The sequence below is a fragment of the Hippoglossus stenolepis genome, chromosome 4 (assembly GCF_022539355.2).
Source record: "Hippoglossus stenolepis isolate QCI-W04-F060 chromosome 4, HSTE1.2, whole genome shotgun sequence".
Classification (NCBI taxonomy): Eukaryota; Metazoa; Chordata; class Actinopteri; order Pleuronectiformes; family Pleuronectidae; genus Hippoglossus; species Hippoglossus stenolepis.
The window spans coordinates 16,178,418-16,196,648 of record NC_061486.1 but is presented as its reverse complement, the minus strand read 5'-3'; the positions used below and the strand labels follow the sequence as shown (position 1 = coordinate 16,196,648).

General features: G+C 41.6%; 1 protein-coding gene across 6 annotated transcripts in view; it reads left to right on the top strand.

Annotated features, from left to right (window-relative positions):
- LOC118105909 (arf-GAP with Rho-GAP domain, ANK repeat and PH domain-containing protein 1) overlaps positions 1 to 9,737 on the top strand; it is a 47,293-nt gene extending 37,556 nt beyond the window's left edge. For 4 of the 6 annotated variants that reach the window (XM_035153933.2, XM_035153941.2, XM_035153938.2 and 1 more), the window contains 4 exons: positions 2,814 to 2,877; positions 3,581 to 3,739; positions 5,741 to 5,778; positions 7,484 to 9,737. In XM_035153933.2, the coding sequence (XP_035009824.2) occupies positions 2,814 to 2,877; positions 3,581 to 3,739; positions 5,741 to 5,761 (244 nt within the window). In that variant the 3' untranslated portion in view covers positions 5,762 to 5,778; positions 7,484 to 9,737. The remainder of the gene's footprint in view (positions 1 to 2,813; positions 2,878 to 3,580; positions 3,740 to 5,740; positions 5,779 to 7,483) is intronic. The other 2 variants (XM_035153937.2, XM_035153936.2) reach the window with 2 other exon arrangements.
- Positions 9,738 to 18,231: the final 8,494 nt, after the last annotated feature.

The window sequence follows — 18,231 nt, the reverse complement described above, 5'->3', positions numbered from 1 at the left end:
CACCACGCTTGTGTAAGACAAGCGTAAGCTAACGTTCTGCAGTTTTACCTTATACTATAATACAACATTCCTGTAGCTTTACATCTCTCTGCAGAAGTATGCAGCCTTTAGTGCAAAGTTATTCAGTTGTTCTGACATTCCTGATGTCCTTGTGTTCAGCAGGCAGTGGCATTTTTCTCTTGATGGCAGTGTGATAGCATCTTTGATGTACATGTAAACATGGCCAGTGTTGGATAAAGCTGGCAGTTATCTCTGTAGGTGGAAAAAAAAAGGTCAGATCACGGTGTGAGAGTTTGGAGGAGGACGCATAGAAAGGGTCATTTCCACCCAGGAGGGAAACAAACAGGCCCCCCCCCCCCGCAGTCACGTCTCTATTCTCCACCACGTGTGTCCACATATACATCCCTCTGTGTGTATATGTGTACACCCATTGCTCATGTGTTCATGTTACATTAGGCACTACAGTGTCAACAGCATTAGACATCAGCACAGTTGAAACAGTAGTGATGTTTTCGTCAGGCTGTGGGCAGTATCATCTCCTAGTTATACTCACATTGTCACATCCCTCACAGCAAAAAAAAAAAGCTACCTGAGAGAGGGAGCGCGTGTGGAGGAAAGATAAAGGAGGAAGGGGGAGAAAGTGGAAGGTGGAGGCAAAGTGTCACACTGAAGAGGAGATACTGTATACCAAGTCAGAAATTTACATTTTTTGCAACTAAAAGAAAAGTTAGAGAGAGGGAGAGTGGTGAAAGATAAGAAAGAAAATGAAAACATGAAGAAGTAAATGGATGAGGAGGTGCCATGTTGCAGACACTACTGAACTTATCTCCAAACCTTACTTCACCCTCTTACTTCTATTCCAGCAAAGCACTTAGCACCCATTAATTTCCCCAGTTTGTGGCACTATTTCTTCAGCACACTCTTGTGATCACTGCTTTTAAGCTCAAAGAGAACTGATTCATTTTGATTATGTTAATTACATTTTATTCTGTAGTGTGAAATTCATAGTAATAAATGAACAGAAAAAAATATTCTGCAGTTGATGATGATCTACAATGGCATATAAAGTAAATGTATTATTTCTACTCAGGAGGCCTTTTAAACCAAAATGACAAAAAATTTATTCCCCTTGATAACCTGTCAATCTTGACATCCCCTCTGAGCCATTCGTCCATCCTGAATGAGAGAGTGATGTGCGTGCAGATAGAGAATGTGTGTGTGCAGGTGAGCATCCTATAGTTAATGCTGCTAACTGAATCACAGGATCTGCAGTTTATTTTTAAAAGTTGAAATTGGATGGCACCATCAGCAGCACTGCGAAAATCCTACTAGCGATGGTGACAGTAACAACATCCGTAAAGTTTGTACCATCTTCGGCATGCAGGCGGGATTCAGCATGAACTCATGGATACTGCTTTTTCTGAGCATGTTCCCCCAACAAGCAGACTGTTTTACATCGCAAGGACGTGGTCCCTCACACCTACACCACCAACTGATCATCTCCAAACAGGAAACATCTGGAGATCCCCTCCCAAGTAACATTCACCCTGAGTTATGTTGCAAAAGAAGATTCTAGTTGGATGAGAAGGTGGATACCTGGATAAAATGGAATCTTTATAAAAATATAAAGATAAAATATCAAAGAAGAGAAAAATATAATTTGAAATGTCACATTTATGATGGAGTCCTGCAGTTTCCTGTACCTCTTGCACATGTGCTCTGAGGACATTTTGACTTTGTGCGAACATTTTGACTGGTCCTCACAAATTCAAAGAGTTTTTTTTAGGGTTAAGATTTGGTTGTAGGGTTAGGGTTAGAATTAGGTTAGGGTTAGGTTTAGGTTAGGGTTAGGTTTAGGTTAGGGTTAGGCATGTAGTTGTGATGGTTAGGGTAAGGTAATGTATTATGTCAAGTCAGAAGGTCAGCGGTTCGATCCCAGTCTCCCCCATCTGCGTGCTGAAGTGTCAGAAGGTCAAGATACTGAACCACAACTGGCCCGTCATTTTTCTAGAGCTAGAAAAAGTGCTGCACATAGATGCACTTTATGAATGTGTGTGTGAATGGCAAACTGTACTGTAAAGCGCTTTGGGTGGTCATCAATATTAGAAAAGCTTTATATAAATACAGACTATTTACCCTTTACAACTGTGTGTGTGTGTGTGTGTGTGTGTGTGTGTGTGTGTGTGTGTGTGTGTGTGTGTGTGTGTGTGTGTGTGTGTGTGTGTGTGTGTGTGTGTGTGTGTGTGTGTGAACTGTCCTCATTGTATTTAAATGTCTCTCTGTGTTGTTTGCATCAGAGTTTTGTTGTGTCTCGGTGGATTGCTCTTGAGTAAGAGTTGAATCTGTGGTCATAACAATTACGAATAAAGCTTATGTATTCGGCACCACAGCATCACTGATGACTCTTGGGGCTGTGTGACTACAACCTGAGTGGCAGGAAATATTCACGTACACATACAGAAATGAGAGAGACACAGACGCACTTCACGGACAGGGAACACTAGAGGTTCTCATCAATATTTCTTTCTGTTGAGTATTTAAGTTAGGAATCACACTCCATGTTTATGCTTCTGGCGCTAGTACACAGCGTCATAGGAGAGTGTGTCACTTTCAGTTTTTCACACTTTCACCCCTCTCCCCTTTAACAAAAATGTACCAAAGTTACCCTCTGAGCCTTGTCTTCTCCACACACACACACACACACACACACACACACACACACACACACACACACACACACACACACACACACCCTACCTCCTGATTTTTATCATGCTGTCTCCCTCTCTTCATCACGCTCTATTTATTTGCAGGTATCTCTGCTGTGACACCCAGACAGAAATGAGGGAGTGGTTCGCTACTTTTCTCAGTATTCAGGTGTGATCTTATGCACATACACACACACACACTTTTCTATAAACTATTCTTAATGTCTGTCGCCTGGACGGATTACCTGCGAAGTCAGAGCAACGTTTTATGACAGTTAGCTGGAAAAGACCTTGTTTAGGCGGAGGGAGAGGAAACCGAAGCGGGGAAGCTAGCTGGACTAAAGGCTAACCCGTACAGACCAGCACTCCCGAGTCTGTTCCTCACCAACTCCACATCTCTCACAAAAGATCAGAATGAGAATTACGATACATTACCTCACCGCTGTGCATCCGGCAAACAGCTTTGTGTAATGGTGTGGTTTGAAATTCCAGCCAACTTTAAGCCCCCATACATTTAGTGACTTAGTATTGTCTATTCCTTTACCTGTATAAATGTATTTAATACTCAATGGTTATGTTAAATCAGTTCTAATATTGTTAGACGATTGTCTTTACTGGCTTGTTTTTATATGAATATGTTGAATTGTAGGACCTTTTTAAGAAAATGATCCAATAGTTTTAGAAGTGGTCTTAAGGATTACACACTATTCAATATAATATATTAATGCCATTAGGTCATTTGTCATCAGAGAAATGTTTAAAATCTTTTTTTAATCCTGTTGATACTCATTTTTTTGCTCCTGTTTGTTTCTTTTTTATGAAATACCCTCCCCTCATCTTTCCCTCTGTCCTTGTCCACTCCTCATTTAAAGTACGATGGCAACGTGTGGCCTCAGGACGGACTCAAGCTGACGCGGGTGAGCCGCGTGTTGCCGGACACGCGTCATGGTAACGTGTCACTGATACCGCTGCGTGGCAGTGAGAATGAGATGCGGAACAGCGTAGCAGCTTTCAGCCAAGACGCGCTTGCTGTGAGTTACTGACCAATCACTGGGAATAATCTAGGAAAAACCCTTCAGCTGAATTTAAAGCTGTGGGCTTATCGGAGACATTCATGCTGAACAGGTGGTCCACACCCTCAACCTTGATCCTCAGAAGAGCAGAACCAATTGGCGCTCATCTTGTACAAACTGTGTAACATGTTTATCACCTTTGATTATTGCAGACATAAGATGGTGCACGAGGAGCTCTGCACATTTTCTTTTTCTTATTCTCTCCTGCCAAAAAGAGACAGATGTTGAGGGTTGCACCTGTGCAGGATCAATACTCTGTTCAATGATTCATCCATGATTTAATCATTATGACAGGATCTGGGTTCTTGAACAATTTTGACCAAAAATAGACTACAGGGCTCTTTCCTTCATGAAACACGTGTGTGTTTTCAGGAGCCTGGATCCCAGGGCCAGAAAATAAATTATTATTTGAGTCAAGGTCTATAAATGTCTAAGAATCCAGATGATGTGGAGAGGAGCAGACAGCAGCATCTTCATATTGTAGGAGGTTTGGACTGAGAACTAACAAGACAGAATTATTCTGGTGACGCTCTGGCTTCAAAGGAAACTACAGAAAAACAAATCCAACACATTTGAAAAAACTGAATTTCGCTGCAAACAGCGTTGTAGCTAAATCCAATACAATTTAGGTAAATGTTGACCATGTCTTCAAACTGAAAAAAAACACACAAAATGCCTCCATACTGTTCTTGTGTTGTCATCCAAGTGTCTGTAAGCCCCGACATTCAAAATTGACTCGAAACGGCGTCATTTAAACCAAAATTTAGGGTTCTCACGAGAACTTGTGAGTATCACGAGAACTTGGATGACACCACAGGAGCACTATAGAGTCTTTTTCAGTTTTTTTCCTGTTGTTTTTTAACGTTTGAAGCGGTCGCCCAGTTACTTCAATTGTATTGGATTTGACTGAAACGCTGTTTACCCCTGAAACTCATCTTTTGGGGGAACTATCCCTTTAACACAGCTCCACAGCACTGCTGCCATATCAGCTCACAGAGTTGTATGCTCAGCAAAGATTAGACATCATCACTGTGGGTTTGTATATATTTGAAGCACACTGACATAAAACCAGACCTGTTCAACAACATCAATATCACCCACTCCATCTGTTCTTATATTTTCATTGAGAATTGAGTGCAGCCATCCAGAATAATTCACTCAGCGTTTCGTCTCGGCCCTATGAGACCAAATATCCACAATCTGATGTGCAGTTGTCTCCTCCTGCTGTTTGCAGTCATCACATACCTCTCATTAGTTTGTTGCAGAATGCAGCAACACATAAGACAGTCAACTCAAGTCTGCTGTTACATCCACCGGCATCAAGGAGATCCCAGGGTCGGCGTGTTGCTGCCTTCCAGATATTTTGTGTTGATTAACATCTCATCAATGCATTGACTTGATAAAATGTCTTTGTTGCCAGTGTGAGAGGAGGTGTGATTGCTTTGGTGATGGGATGGCAGCAGAGGCTGGATGTACGCAGGATGTTTGTGTTTGGGTGAAGGAGGTGGAGGAGGGATTCACTGCATATTCACTCCACGTAGAGGATGTCAAATTCTCTATGTGGAGTACACGTACATGGTACACTGACCATGTGTCAGTGTGTGTCTGTCTGCATTAGACTCACTGACAGCTCACATAAGACGTGTGTGTGTGTGTGTGTGTGTGTGTGTGTGTGTGTGTGTGTGTGAAAGGGAGGATGTTTGACTTATTATCTCCCTCTTGTCTTGAATGTTGATATTACTTGATGTGTACATCTGTTTTTCTCACACTGTAACACTTCTCCTTCACACTTTTTTTCTAGAAGATCAACATTTTTAAGTAGCCCATCATAGTCAGAATAAAGTCACTGTTCAGATCATCTTGTATCATTAATGAAATCCGGTTTATTCTTCTTCTGTCCTCAGTCCATCACTGTCTCCAGCTCCTTGTGTCATAACCCCTCTGTTGTTTATCTTTCAGCTCTTTAGAGATGTTCGATAATCTTTGCTGCAAGAAAGGTGAGACAGTTTCACACTCGGGTTAGTTATAATGTGGATAATGAGGGGAAAGATGCATCCCAACACTCAAAACTGTATCAAATATATTTGAAGACCAGGCTTCGAATGCATGCAGCAACACATGAGGCCACCTAACAACACGTGATTCACCTGAGTGCAGGACACCTGTCAATCAGCTTGGCCCGTGTGACTACAGGCATCCAGGGAATTGTAGTCTCAGTTTGGATGAACTACAAATTAAAGACAGTGTCCACAGATACAACCAAGAAGCACTCAGCACCTCACATCAAAACTAGTATAGCACTCAGTGGAGCACATACCTCTGCCAAAGCCCCACAGTCCCTTTAAATTCAATCATACATATCACTCCTCTAAACATTATTTTTTCATTAATATTTCTGATTACATTTTTGAGAAGTCCACCACTACACTAAATTGAATCAAAATGGGAGCAGTAGTTTATGCGTAATCCTGCTCAGAAAGAAACAGTAAACATAACTTTCAACGTATACGTAAATATTATCTATGTACAACAGAATGGAAAGCAATAGAGATAAATACTGTGTCAACATCCGGCATCATAAAACATAAAGCAGAGTCTACGATAAGAAAACCCTCATATCTTCAGCCAATCCTGATACTGGATGAGCGCTGAGTTTTTTACTTAGAAGGTGGATAGCACATAAAGTATTTTCTGATTAAATACATTTTGGTTCTTGTGTGGTTAATAGTCTGAGTTGATGTAAATATGTTTTTGATGATAAAACTAATACTTGTGGCTGTGAGTATGTTACAGTGGATCAGAACTTACTCTGTTTTCTCTCTATAATTCAATTTTTTACTATTATAGCTCCAGCTGTTAAAATCTGCTGTCCTCTTGGATAATGAATTCAGTAATGACACAATCAATCAAGTGTGTAAATGAAGAAAGCGTAAGAATAATTTCCACCTGAATAAAATGTGTCTCTCAGCTGACAGTCATGTAAATCTTACTGCAGCTTATGACTGGAGTAAAAAGCTCAGACTCTAGCTAATGACTCTGTGACTGTTCAATTTTGCTGGAATGACTATTAAATTAGTCCAACAGAAAATCAATAATTTTCTACGATGAATCGAACATTTCAGTTATTTATTAAGCTTCTCAAATGTGATATTTATTGTGATACATCTCAAATTTCATATGTTTGGGTTTTGCACTGTTTCCTTTGCCTCAGAGGTACGTCATTTATTTAGCATTTTTCATTAATTTCCCACATTTACTTACTAAATAATGAATGAAAATAATAATAAACTAATTAATCAATAATAAAAAGAAGTATTTAGAAGCAGCCCTAATATTAAACGAGCCTGTACTATAATTCCAGGCTTCACTGAAATTGACATATCGCAGAGTTTAAGTGGAAGATCAGAGGTGATGGGTTGATATATTTGTCGGACTGTGTATTTGCCGTGTATCTGCTCTCTTGACCGCTGCTCATTGAGTCCACGTCATATCGGCAGCCTCATGTCTGGTTGCCATGGCTCCGAGACATTTTGAGCTGGATCCCTAGATGCTGCTGCGAAGTGGATTTTTAGGGTTTAAGGATAAAAAGCAACATGTTTGTTTCACCAAGTAGATTTAAAAAAGCATGTAAAGTATTTATGAAAGAAAAAGTTGTAAACCCTGAATTTAATCACTGTCCATCTGGATGTTTGTTCTTTAAAGGGCAGATGGTCGGCCTCATCACGAACTTTAAACATCCCAATTACATCATCGTTCTGTGACTGTACAGAGCAGTAATGGACTCGCACACTGGGTCGGGATTACGGCCTCGGACCTCCGTCTGCTCCTCGTCTGCTGGAAATTAAACGGACCAAAAACAGTGTGGACGACAGGATCATGTGTAAAATAGAACCCACACTGGTTTCAAGAATTGAACTTGATGTATAGTAGAAGCAGCTGTGGCATTAAAGTGACAGTTTGACGGACAACAATCGCTCTGAAGGTTTGCTGAATCAGCTCGACGTGGAGCAAGTCTGCACTCAATGTTTCCACTGGTCAGTGTCAGGAAATCACTGAAATGTTTTACAGGACAGTGTAAACGCCTTAGTCGGGTTATTGTAGGCACAAGCATTGAGTGCTTAGTTTTTAAATAGAAAATACAAGTTTATAGACCATAGACACATTTCTAATTCTGTGACGTTTTAGCTCTTTCTGTGTCACTGCTCGACGAGCTGTTGGAATCACCCTGCAGCTCAACAGCTGAAACAAATGCTATTGTAAGTAAATCTGATGACTTGATATCTGACAGCTGATTGGTCTGAGACTGGGCCTGAGAGAAAGCTGAGAAATAGGTGATAACTCAGTGTCTGTTCTGCCGCAGAGCAAAAGCCTTCGTCAGGCTTACACTGAATATGTGCTTGTGTCGATTTGTCCATGTGTGAATATGTGTATTTGTGAGGGGCGAAGGAAAGAGAAGCATGTGCTGTAAAAAACATTATTTTGTAAAGATTAAAGTAAGAAAGTCACAGATGAGAGCTAAACATTTTTTAAACATGAGCTAAAACAAGAGAAGTGTACATTGATCCACGTTGTCCCTTATTCTCTATTCAAATAAATTCAGTGCACCTTATGTAAGAAACATTTCAAAACATATTTACTTATCAAAGCCATGTTTTTTGCCCCGGCCTGATCAGATCAGAATTTTGTCTGTACCGGTGCAGAGCTCTGTGTCCTTCTGTGTGCAGGTCCTGTTCTAAAGCAATCCTCGGTGGCAGTGTACAGAACTTGTGCAGTTTTGATATTAACCAGCGGTTTTATTAAGGTTTAGGTTATAAATCAATCACAATCAATCAACATGATAGTTTTTTAAACGACACAACCGTGCACAAAGGACAAGAAGCAAATTAGTCAATCATTCTTTTTACTTGGGCCTAAACTTGTATATATATTATTTTTTCTAAAGCATTAACCTGCCCACAGTTGCCTTACGAGATGCTTCGAATGTTTCCCCCCCTCGCTCCCTTGTGTTGTTGCCTGGATGCCACCTGTAGCGTCTCCTAGTTGTGAAGATCTTTTATTTATTTGGACAGCAGAGGCTGGACTGTAGATTGTTGTTTTGCTGAGGCGTCTGTTCTGCTAAATGTCAGTTTTAAACACCTTTTTATAATGACAGTGCCTGTGATAATGTGTATATACAGTACAGATTATTTGTGTATGTGTTAATAGGCGTCGTCAAGCTCGGACCTCGGGAGAAGAAGACTCCAGTCCACTTGTGAATGAACCGTTTTAATGTCCTGTTACAAGATCCGGTTGCAATATCTTGTCTAATCTGCTTCATTTATCTGAGGCTTCTGCATAGACGTACACACACTCTGAAGTTACAGCGCCACCACCAGGTTTTCGTTTTGAGGATGTGATGTGAACTCAACTCAGTTTTTCTGTATCCTCCCTCTGAATGGTACTAATCAGCCATCTCATCTTGTTAGCATTGAATGACCCTTTGTCTATGCAGGTCGACAGCCATTGGCCGGAGGCATTATGTTTTTGTGTTGTCCGCCCCGTTCTAGTGAGGTGTCTCAAGAGTGCCTCGATGGAATCTCTTCAAATTTGATACAAACATTCACTTGGCCTGAAAAATGAAGTGATTCGTTTTCAGCAGCCAAAGGTCAAAGGTCACGGTGACGTCATGAATCTGGTATTAGAAAGTACGCAGACTGAAATTGAACTGGTTGGCCGAGGCATAAAAAATGCAGGGCGGGGATTCTAGTCATGGGAAGTTCAGTTTGTGCAAAGAATTTTATTTTGATCATTTGAACATGTCAGTGTTTTAAAACAATAAAGTCTAAAGGTCCTGTAGGTGGAGGTGAATACTTTAGATGTGCAGGGTTTATCCTCAGTTTCCGTTTTCTAATTCTGTAACTCTGAATTTTAGTGATTTTGCATATTAAGAATCTAATAAACACGTTCAGATAGTTAACGTGTGTGTCGTGTCGTTTCCTTTTAAGAAAAAAAAAAGAACGTGTTTCACCACAAGGTTGTTGCCCTTTCAGCTCTGACCCTCCTTCATGCTAATCCACTCGTTTTTTCTCATGTGCTTTTATGAAATGAATGTACACACACGCGCACACTGTCAAAGTCTAATCTGTCCTACAGGGCGCCGCAACAAACGTGTACACAACACATCACACGTGTGCATAATGTAAACACAAATACATAGGGACAGAAACTTCCATAAGGCCTGCGGGTTTCATGGTAATGTCATGCTGCACTACAGCCATAAAGTAGAAGTCTATAGATGTGCTTCAAGGAAGTATGTGTGTGTGTGGGTGGGGTACAGTGATCATAGGGAGAGCCCTGAGGAAGTTTCCTGTGTGTGTGTGTGTGTGTGTGTGTGTGTGTGTGTGTGTGTGTGTGTGTGTGTGTGTGTGTGTGTGTGTGTGTGTGTGTGTGTGTGTGTGTGTGTGTGTGTGTGTGTGTGTGTGTGTGTGTGTGTGTGTGTGTGTGTGTGTCACGGTGGTCCACCAGCTCTATGTTCGTTCTTCTAAGCACATCTGACACATCAGGGTCACTCTGTACCTCGAGACACACACCGACAGCGCCCCGTGAGGGACTCACACACAGGAGACCTTCACTATACTGTTCACACACGCACAGGAGACCCACCGGGAGGGACACACACACACAAATATACACACAGGAGGATGCTTAAACATACACACACTAACATGGCCTTTACTATATAGGTCATAGCAGCGGTTGCATAAAGCAGAGGGGTGAGGATGAGGATGAAAGGGCCACAAATGGAAGACGAAGATAAAGTCAAAACTGGGGAAACGAGCTCGAGGGGCTGGGCCTGCAGGGCGGCAGCTGCCAGGACCTGCCAGCCCACCTGCCAGCTCCCAGAAATAATATGCAAATTCAACCAAAGCTCAGCGGGGCCACAAGTCCCGAGACAGACAAACAATAGGAGGGACAACAGCAGCCACGGCTATGGCAGAAATCTGGCCATCCACCTGTGGGAGCCCGAGTTCTTCATCTCCACTCAGAGCCCGCAGCCTTGAGTGCAGCGTGAGGGAGTGACACGTAAATTGGATTTCACTGCGCGCTGCACTGCATCGTCAGACGGGAAAGCTGCTTCCTTTATGTGAAGTTCGGCCTTAACTGAGTCAGCTCCAGGAAGCCAGTGTGAGTCCATAATGACACACCGACTGTGGTCATTGTTTGCACACAGACACAGAACGAAGTCCTGAAGCACACCAACAAAACCCTGACGCACCAACACCCACACAGCCCATGTGTCACCTTTCATAAATTCTTGTTATAATGGTCAAGTTATAATGACACAACAGATGTAAAATTCATTCATTATATATAGTATAATGGTTTATGTAATACCTAATATGATTAGTTGCCTGTACAATGTAATGATCGTCATTGTTACAACATTAACAGAGCACCCACTCAAAAAGGACACAAACTAGAGTGGCTCTCAGTAGAGCGCTGTTGGTCAGTGGGGTTTTTCTTCTTTAGTTCCTTTTGGCCGGTCTATCTTCTGTTTATCTTTTATTGAAGCAGGTGAGTGTTTTTAGTCATAAAAGCATCTTATTTTTGGCTGCTACTCTCTGACTCTTAATTATGTTCGACCACTTTGAGACAAGCAGCATGTCCAGCAAGGCCCAACAGTTACGCGTGATTCAAATTAACGACTGCCTAGTTCTTATAGTAGAAAAATGAAAGGAGACAAGGAAGTGTTCTGACTGAGAACCTAAATGATACATTTGTCTTTCAGTTAACGAAAGTGAAAGAAAAAGAAAATGTCCTGACTTTGCCCCTTGATCTGCAGCTGCACTAAAATGTGAAAGGTTGTACTCAGGCCCAGGCTTCACCCCATCAAAAAGTCTGGTGGAAGTGAGTTGAGTAGTTTACGATTAAACCAACAAAAACATCAACAAAACAGACAACTAGAAAGGCTCTTTCTTAAGTTTTCTTAGCCTGTGTCTCATCCTTCAATTAGATTGGGTGGAAATAAATTCAATAGTTTTCGTGTTATCCTGCTGACAAATAGATTTAAAAAAAAAGACAGACAGGAGTGAAAACACAAACCTCCTTGTTGGAAATAATTAACTTAGTTACTTCAAATTGATGTTGATGATGTGACTGTGTAAGAACAAGACTGAGGATATTTTTCAGGTGTATTTCCAGCAGATACAGGTATCGTGGATAATCAGTCAACAGAGGGTATCGTGGCTCCGTTTTAATGAAACCATAAAACTGAAATTCATTTGCAATTCAGCTCAGCAGTTGGTGAACCACGCAAGATTTTCCCAAACGTATCTTGAGACACAGATTTACCCAAATCCAAATCAGGCCTCAGTGAATCTGACAAAAAAGTTTTGCACTGCGATTAGATATAAAAGCAGTTGTGGCCGATAACTCCCCACAAATCCCTGAGTTTCCCTCAGACTACAGAGGAGTAGATGAGCTTTTTCTTTTTGAACACAGTGAGTAAGGAATGAAGGAGGAAAAGTCACTTAATGATGTTGTTGTTCTATGTGATGCGGTTCTGTCCTGTTTGAATCCTCATCTGATACAAATACATGTGCTTATACAGAGGAATGTTAATGTTTAAGATATATGCACAGTTTACAATAGAATGTACATATGTATGTATATCAAGAGAACTGATACCTATTAGCGGTAGAGCCTCTACGGAGGCATGTGCCATTCTAGTTTGTACAGTCACTTTTATGGTGGCTGTTGTGTGTGTGTCTGTTTATGTCTCTCGTTGATAAACACTGTACTTGTGTGCAAAAGAGGGCACCATAAATTAAGCTTGATTTGAAAACCCCCCCCACACACACACGCACATCCTTACCCCACTCTCCAGGGGCACCGCACAGAGCGTACTGACCAGCTGCATCTCCATCTGGTGGGAGACTGTCGGTCTCAGACCGGACGTCCCTGCAGAAATTGGTCGGGACAGCTGAAGAGATCATCGGGACTTCACTCCCATCATTCCATGACATTTCTATCAAACAGCGTCTGACCACGACCATCAACCTTTTCGTCATGGACTGTACGCCCCTCTGCCTTCCGGTCAAAGATGTCACAGCATGAGGAGCAGAACTGTCAGTTTCTGCAAGAGCTTCTTCCCCCAAGACTCCTCAATTCCATTTAACTCTGCCACCCCCTTCTACACATACACACACACACACACATGCGTACAATATAATATATTCTTTTATTTATTATTACTATTTTTAACTTTACACCTACTTAGGGAACCACAACGTTCTACTTAACGTTCGTGAGATAGATGTAATGAATACAATTGTGACAAAATGTTTGGATTGTCTAAACACTGCTCGTTCTTAATGTTCTGCAGCTTTAACCCCTCACATCCCATGTACCTGTCACCCACTGTGTCCCTCAGTGCCCGCGTCTACGTTCGCCTGCAGTGGGACACGTCACTCCACATTTGGATAATCACTCCTCCACCTGCCACAACCTGCCAACACCTTCTAATCCACCACTGATGAGCTTTTCACACATTTTACACATGGAACTGACTGTGCAGTTCATATTCCTCACATATTTTCCCTTTGCCTTTTCTTGGTCAGACACAAAATCCTTTTAGCCTCAGAAACCCTGATCTTTCTGCTTTGTTGTCAAGGAAACCAGCCAAGCGAGCGCTGATCACATCAAAGGTGTTGATCCTTGCCGCGGTTTGACTGTACAAAGCTTTTCTGTCAGACGCCGTGCTGCATTTCATTTGATGTTCTTCAGTGGGGCTGAGCTCGCCGTGTCCAGCTGCATTAGGAGGCTCACACTGAAGCGGCACGAGCCTTTTCCCTCCCGGTGTCTGACATGTCAGGAGCAGGCGGTGATATAAGCATCTGTCAGGCAGATTGAAGAGGTGTGAAGAGATGCGTGCAGGTGAGAGGCAGGGAAGTGTACGTCGGCCTTCTGCCAAGACTTTCAAGATAAGATAAGATAAGATAATCCTTTATGAGTCCAACAATGGGGAAATCTGTGTAAAAGTGTAAGGGGATATTCAAAATATAGAGGAATATGAATGGAATAAAAACTAATATAAACAGTGTAAAAAAAAGAAAAATACGTGCAGTGTGAGAATATGTACAGTGAATGGATTGCAAATGAACCACTGTATTGCACAGACAGAAGGAATATTGCACAGTTAAGAGAGTTAAACCAGAGTTAAAGTGCAGAAGTCCATAATGGGTGCATGTAGTTCTACTGGGAGCAGAGCTGGTTGCACAGTGTTACTGCTGCAGGAAGGAACTGCCTGTGACACCTCGGTGCCCAGTGCTGTGATGGTGTCCTGCAGGGGGTGAAGGGACTGGTTGTCCAGTTTTGTTCCCTAATGAACTGGATCCATGAATAACATTGTCATTGAAGTTAATGAGACGAGAGGTTAAAGAGTCGGTGGCAGCTTTGTAGTTGAATCACATGTAAAATCTCCTCTGCAGGCATTAATTTACATAAACAAGTGAAGTTGTGATGGTAGAGTGTGCTCATGTGGTTATTATACCCACTGACTGTTGGATAAAACATGTTGCATCGATTTCCTGCACTGTTTTTCCATTGAGTCTGAGCTCTGGCAACATTTTCACCTGAATTAAAGATTTGTTGAACGTCTCATACCACACAGCGAGAGCAGAGTTCATCTCCAGAGTCGTCGTAGCGACTGAGCAGAGTGCAGAAGCAAAATGAGGAAAGCCATGTTTACATGAGACCTTAATTCGTTTAATGCAGGAAAACATCTATCAGCTCCTTCAGGTCTGCAGCCATATTGATTTGAATGTAACATGTTTACCCCGTTAAACAAACAGGAGGCCTGCAGCCAATCCAGACTGGACTGTTAAAGTGAAGATTCAAATGAAATGTCAACAGAAAGGAAAATATTCATGAAGGTGATTGTAATTCTGGTTCTATTAAAGTTACTCCCACCGACAAATGTTATTTCTTTCTCTCAGGAGAGTTGAGCATGTTGAGGTTTCTGGTTCAGTGCGGTATCAGCTTGTCAGAGAAGAGCCGCTGATGCTACACGCTGCAACACTCACTGTCTGATCATATCTGCCTCTGACAGTGCAAATATTATGTTCCAAATTTCAAACAGGTAATGTAACTGGTTTACATAAACGTGCTTGCCTACTTTCCACCGCACCTTATCATCAAAGCTTGAGTTGACTGAGAGTTACAGACACGTAAACATGCGTCTAAGGCTCCAAGTGTAGAAGTGAATCAGGGACATTGGCCACCAGGACCCCAGCTTGACCTTGACTGAGTGATAACTTTAGCTCGACACATTGAAAACATCAGGATGTGGAGCCTGTGTTTGTTCATATAAAAACTAAAAGACTACGGGCGGCTGTGAATCAGGAGGTAGAACGGATCGTCCACTAACCAGAAGGTTGGTGGTTTGATCCCTGGCTCATCCAGTGTCAGCTGTGTCCAGGCAAATTGTCCTTGGGCACTTAACCCTAAACTGTTTTGGGTATAGCTGTGTACAAAGGGCTTCATGAATTGTGTGTAAATGGGTGAATTTACACACAATTCATTTACAAATACAGAAAAAAAACACAAGCAACAAAAAGTATTTTTTATTTCTTAGAATGACATAAATTTGAACATCTATTCAATTACAACTAGAATGACACTCAGTAAAGCGCCTACCTCAAGACTCAACAGTCTCCTTAAATTCAATCTATCTGCACCAATTTTCTCACACTCATAGATATTAGTTGCCAGAACTAAGAATAATAGGATTTTTTATATAACAGAACGGAGAATTGTGTAAAAATGTATTTGTTTTAGTACAACATTCACAATCAGATACTGTGTCTGGTTCTATAAGTCTCAGAAAAAGTTGTTTCCAATAATCGTCAAGTTTTTGAGCTGCAGCACTGAACCTCTGCGCAAGATAAACACACACACACTCTCCCTGTCTATCCTGCTCTCTGACCTTTACGCTGAAAAAGAACAAGCTCTCTCTGAGGGCTACAAGAAAACACACAGCTTCAGTATAGAGGGCATGAATTAAGTAAATAAAGTGAATCCAGGCTGTTCTCCTCATCCAATTCTATACCCTCTGATGTTTTATCTTGGCTCCCAGGTGTGTGTGTGTGTGTGTGTTTGTGTGTGTGTTTGTGTGTAGTCGTCCTTCTTATCCCTGAAGCCACTCCTGCAGGCTGCAGCTGCAAATGGAAACAGAGCTGGAGCGAAGTTGTGTGATCCAGAGGGAGTTCGATTGTATGCGGAGATACGGGGGAGCGTCTCTCAGCTGGAAACACTTGATCTGAACAATTTCCTTTAATACATATCATTAACACCTCGACTTCAGTCACCTCCATCTGACTGTATGGACATGTACAGGGCCACTCACACACACACACACACAGATATTCACTTTTATCGCGCACACACACACACAGTAATGTCTTACTCTATCATAATATATACATTCACAAACACACTCACACTTGCTGAGTCCCGCAGCACTTCTTCAGTCCTGCGAAAGCTGTCGTGCTTGGCTGCGTCTGCTACCACCCTCCAGCCCCTCCCTCCGAGCTTATCACCAATTACTGGTCCTCGAGAAAAAACAGGAAGAAAAAAAAAAAAAGATGGGAAAGAGGCCCTTCTCCTTGTCCCCATGGCAACCGCTCTCCTCTTCTCCTTTTTCTGCACAATCAATCAGACAACGACTGTCTCGCTGTCCTGCCCCGGCCGGGCTAAAGGGGAGAGGTGCAGCACAGAAAGCAAACACCACATCCAGAGGTTTGTTGTAGCAGCTATTTTAGTCTCTGTCAGTCCTCCATCTTTGTCTCATGTCTCACCTCTAACTGGCCAAACATACTTTAGAGCATGTGCAGCATGCTAATAAAATGAAAATAATAACTATTATATAATCACATATGATAATAATAATAATTTTATAATAATAATAGATAGTTAGATAATAATAACAGTAAATATATTTGATTTCATCAGGCCTTTCTAAATACACTACAATGCATCATGAATAAACACCTTAAATAATCAAAGCCACACGTTAGACTCAGATCAGGAGACACAAACACCTGTCAATACAACGTATGTGACACAAGTATAATTTAAATTAAAACCAAGGTTAGATTTAAGTTTCAAGTTTTAAAATCAAGAATCCAACGTCCCTGACATTTAGAGCCAGATTCGGTGCAGTAGCGATCGACCAATTGTGAGCCAGTCACAGCTCGGTCATGACGTTTCACTCTCTTATTTATGGCATCAAATGATGGAAAAATCTACATTTGAATGAACAAACACTGATGTTCTAAGAACTATCTTAAAGGACAGAAACAATATTATATATACAATATTAACAAATCAAAATATTTTCGATGTGTACTCTGACTTTTTAGTTTCCACTAACATGGAGGAGGTGGGCTTTATAACCTATGCTGCAGCCAGCCAGCAGGTGATCAAGACTCTTTGGTTTAGGGAGCAGTCTCCTCGTCCGTCTTTATATACAGTCTACATGCCATACTAATAATACATGAATATTTATGAAGAGTGTGTAGCCTCCTCGTATTTTGACTGTTGCATCTTGCAATATTGAATGTTTTAAGAGATGTCACCTGCCGATGTCTGTACTGGAGTGTTTAAGTTACTCAGCACAAAGACAAGAAACAGGTTGAAATGGCCAAAGGAAACAATACCAGCACGCAGAGTAAAAATTTAAGTGTAAATGCCATAAAAGTACAGTAAATTACAAAAAGATTATAAACATGAAAAGTTGTAATCGGTAAATTATTTGGTTTGTTTAAGATTAAGATTTGTTCCCAGGATTATTCAATTGCTTAATGGTCTTGAAAGTTAAATTAAATCAAATTCTGTGTCAAAATACAGAAAGATCACATCCTTCTCATCTGGAAAAAACAAAACAAAAACTAGAATGTCGGCTTGTTCCTGAAATGAACTTCTCCTTCAGTCTCACTGTTACTCAGTTCAAATCAGATCCGGATGAGCGATGGCTAATGGCATAAAATATAAATGCCTCTCGGCCTTTTTCTTCCATATGCTCGTCCCATTTCTGCCTCCGTCTTCCCCTCCACCAGTCTCCTTTTGTTAAACTCTTTTCCCACTTCCCACCTCGCCTTCGTCTTTTCTTTGACTTTATCTTTCAGCAGCTGATTTCTCACCAGCAGCCGACACAGAGAAATTGGAGAACATTTCGTGTCTGACACCCGACTTATCTCCCAGATACAATCACCATGGAGGAACTAAGGAGGAGGAGGAAGAGGAGGAGGGGAAAGAGGCTGACTGGAGGGAGGAAGAGAAGAAAGGGGGAAAGGTGGAGAGAGAGAGAGAGAGAGAGAGAATGGAAAGGTGGAGATGTATAAATGGGACAAGAAATGGTACTAGAGGCAGACGAGGAAGATGAAGATGGAAAAGGAAAGAATAGGTACAGA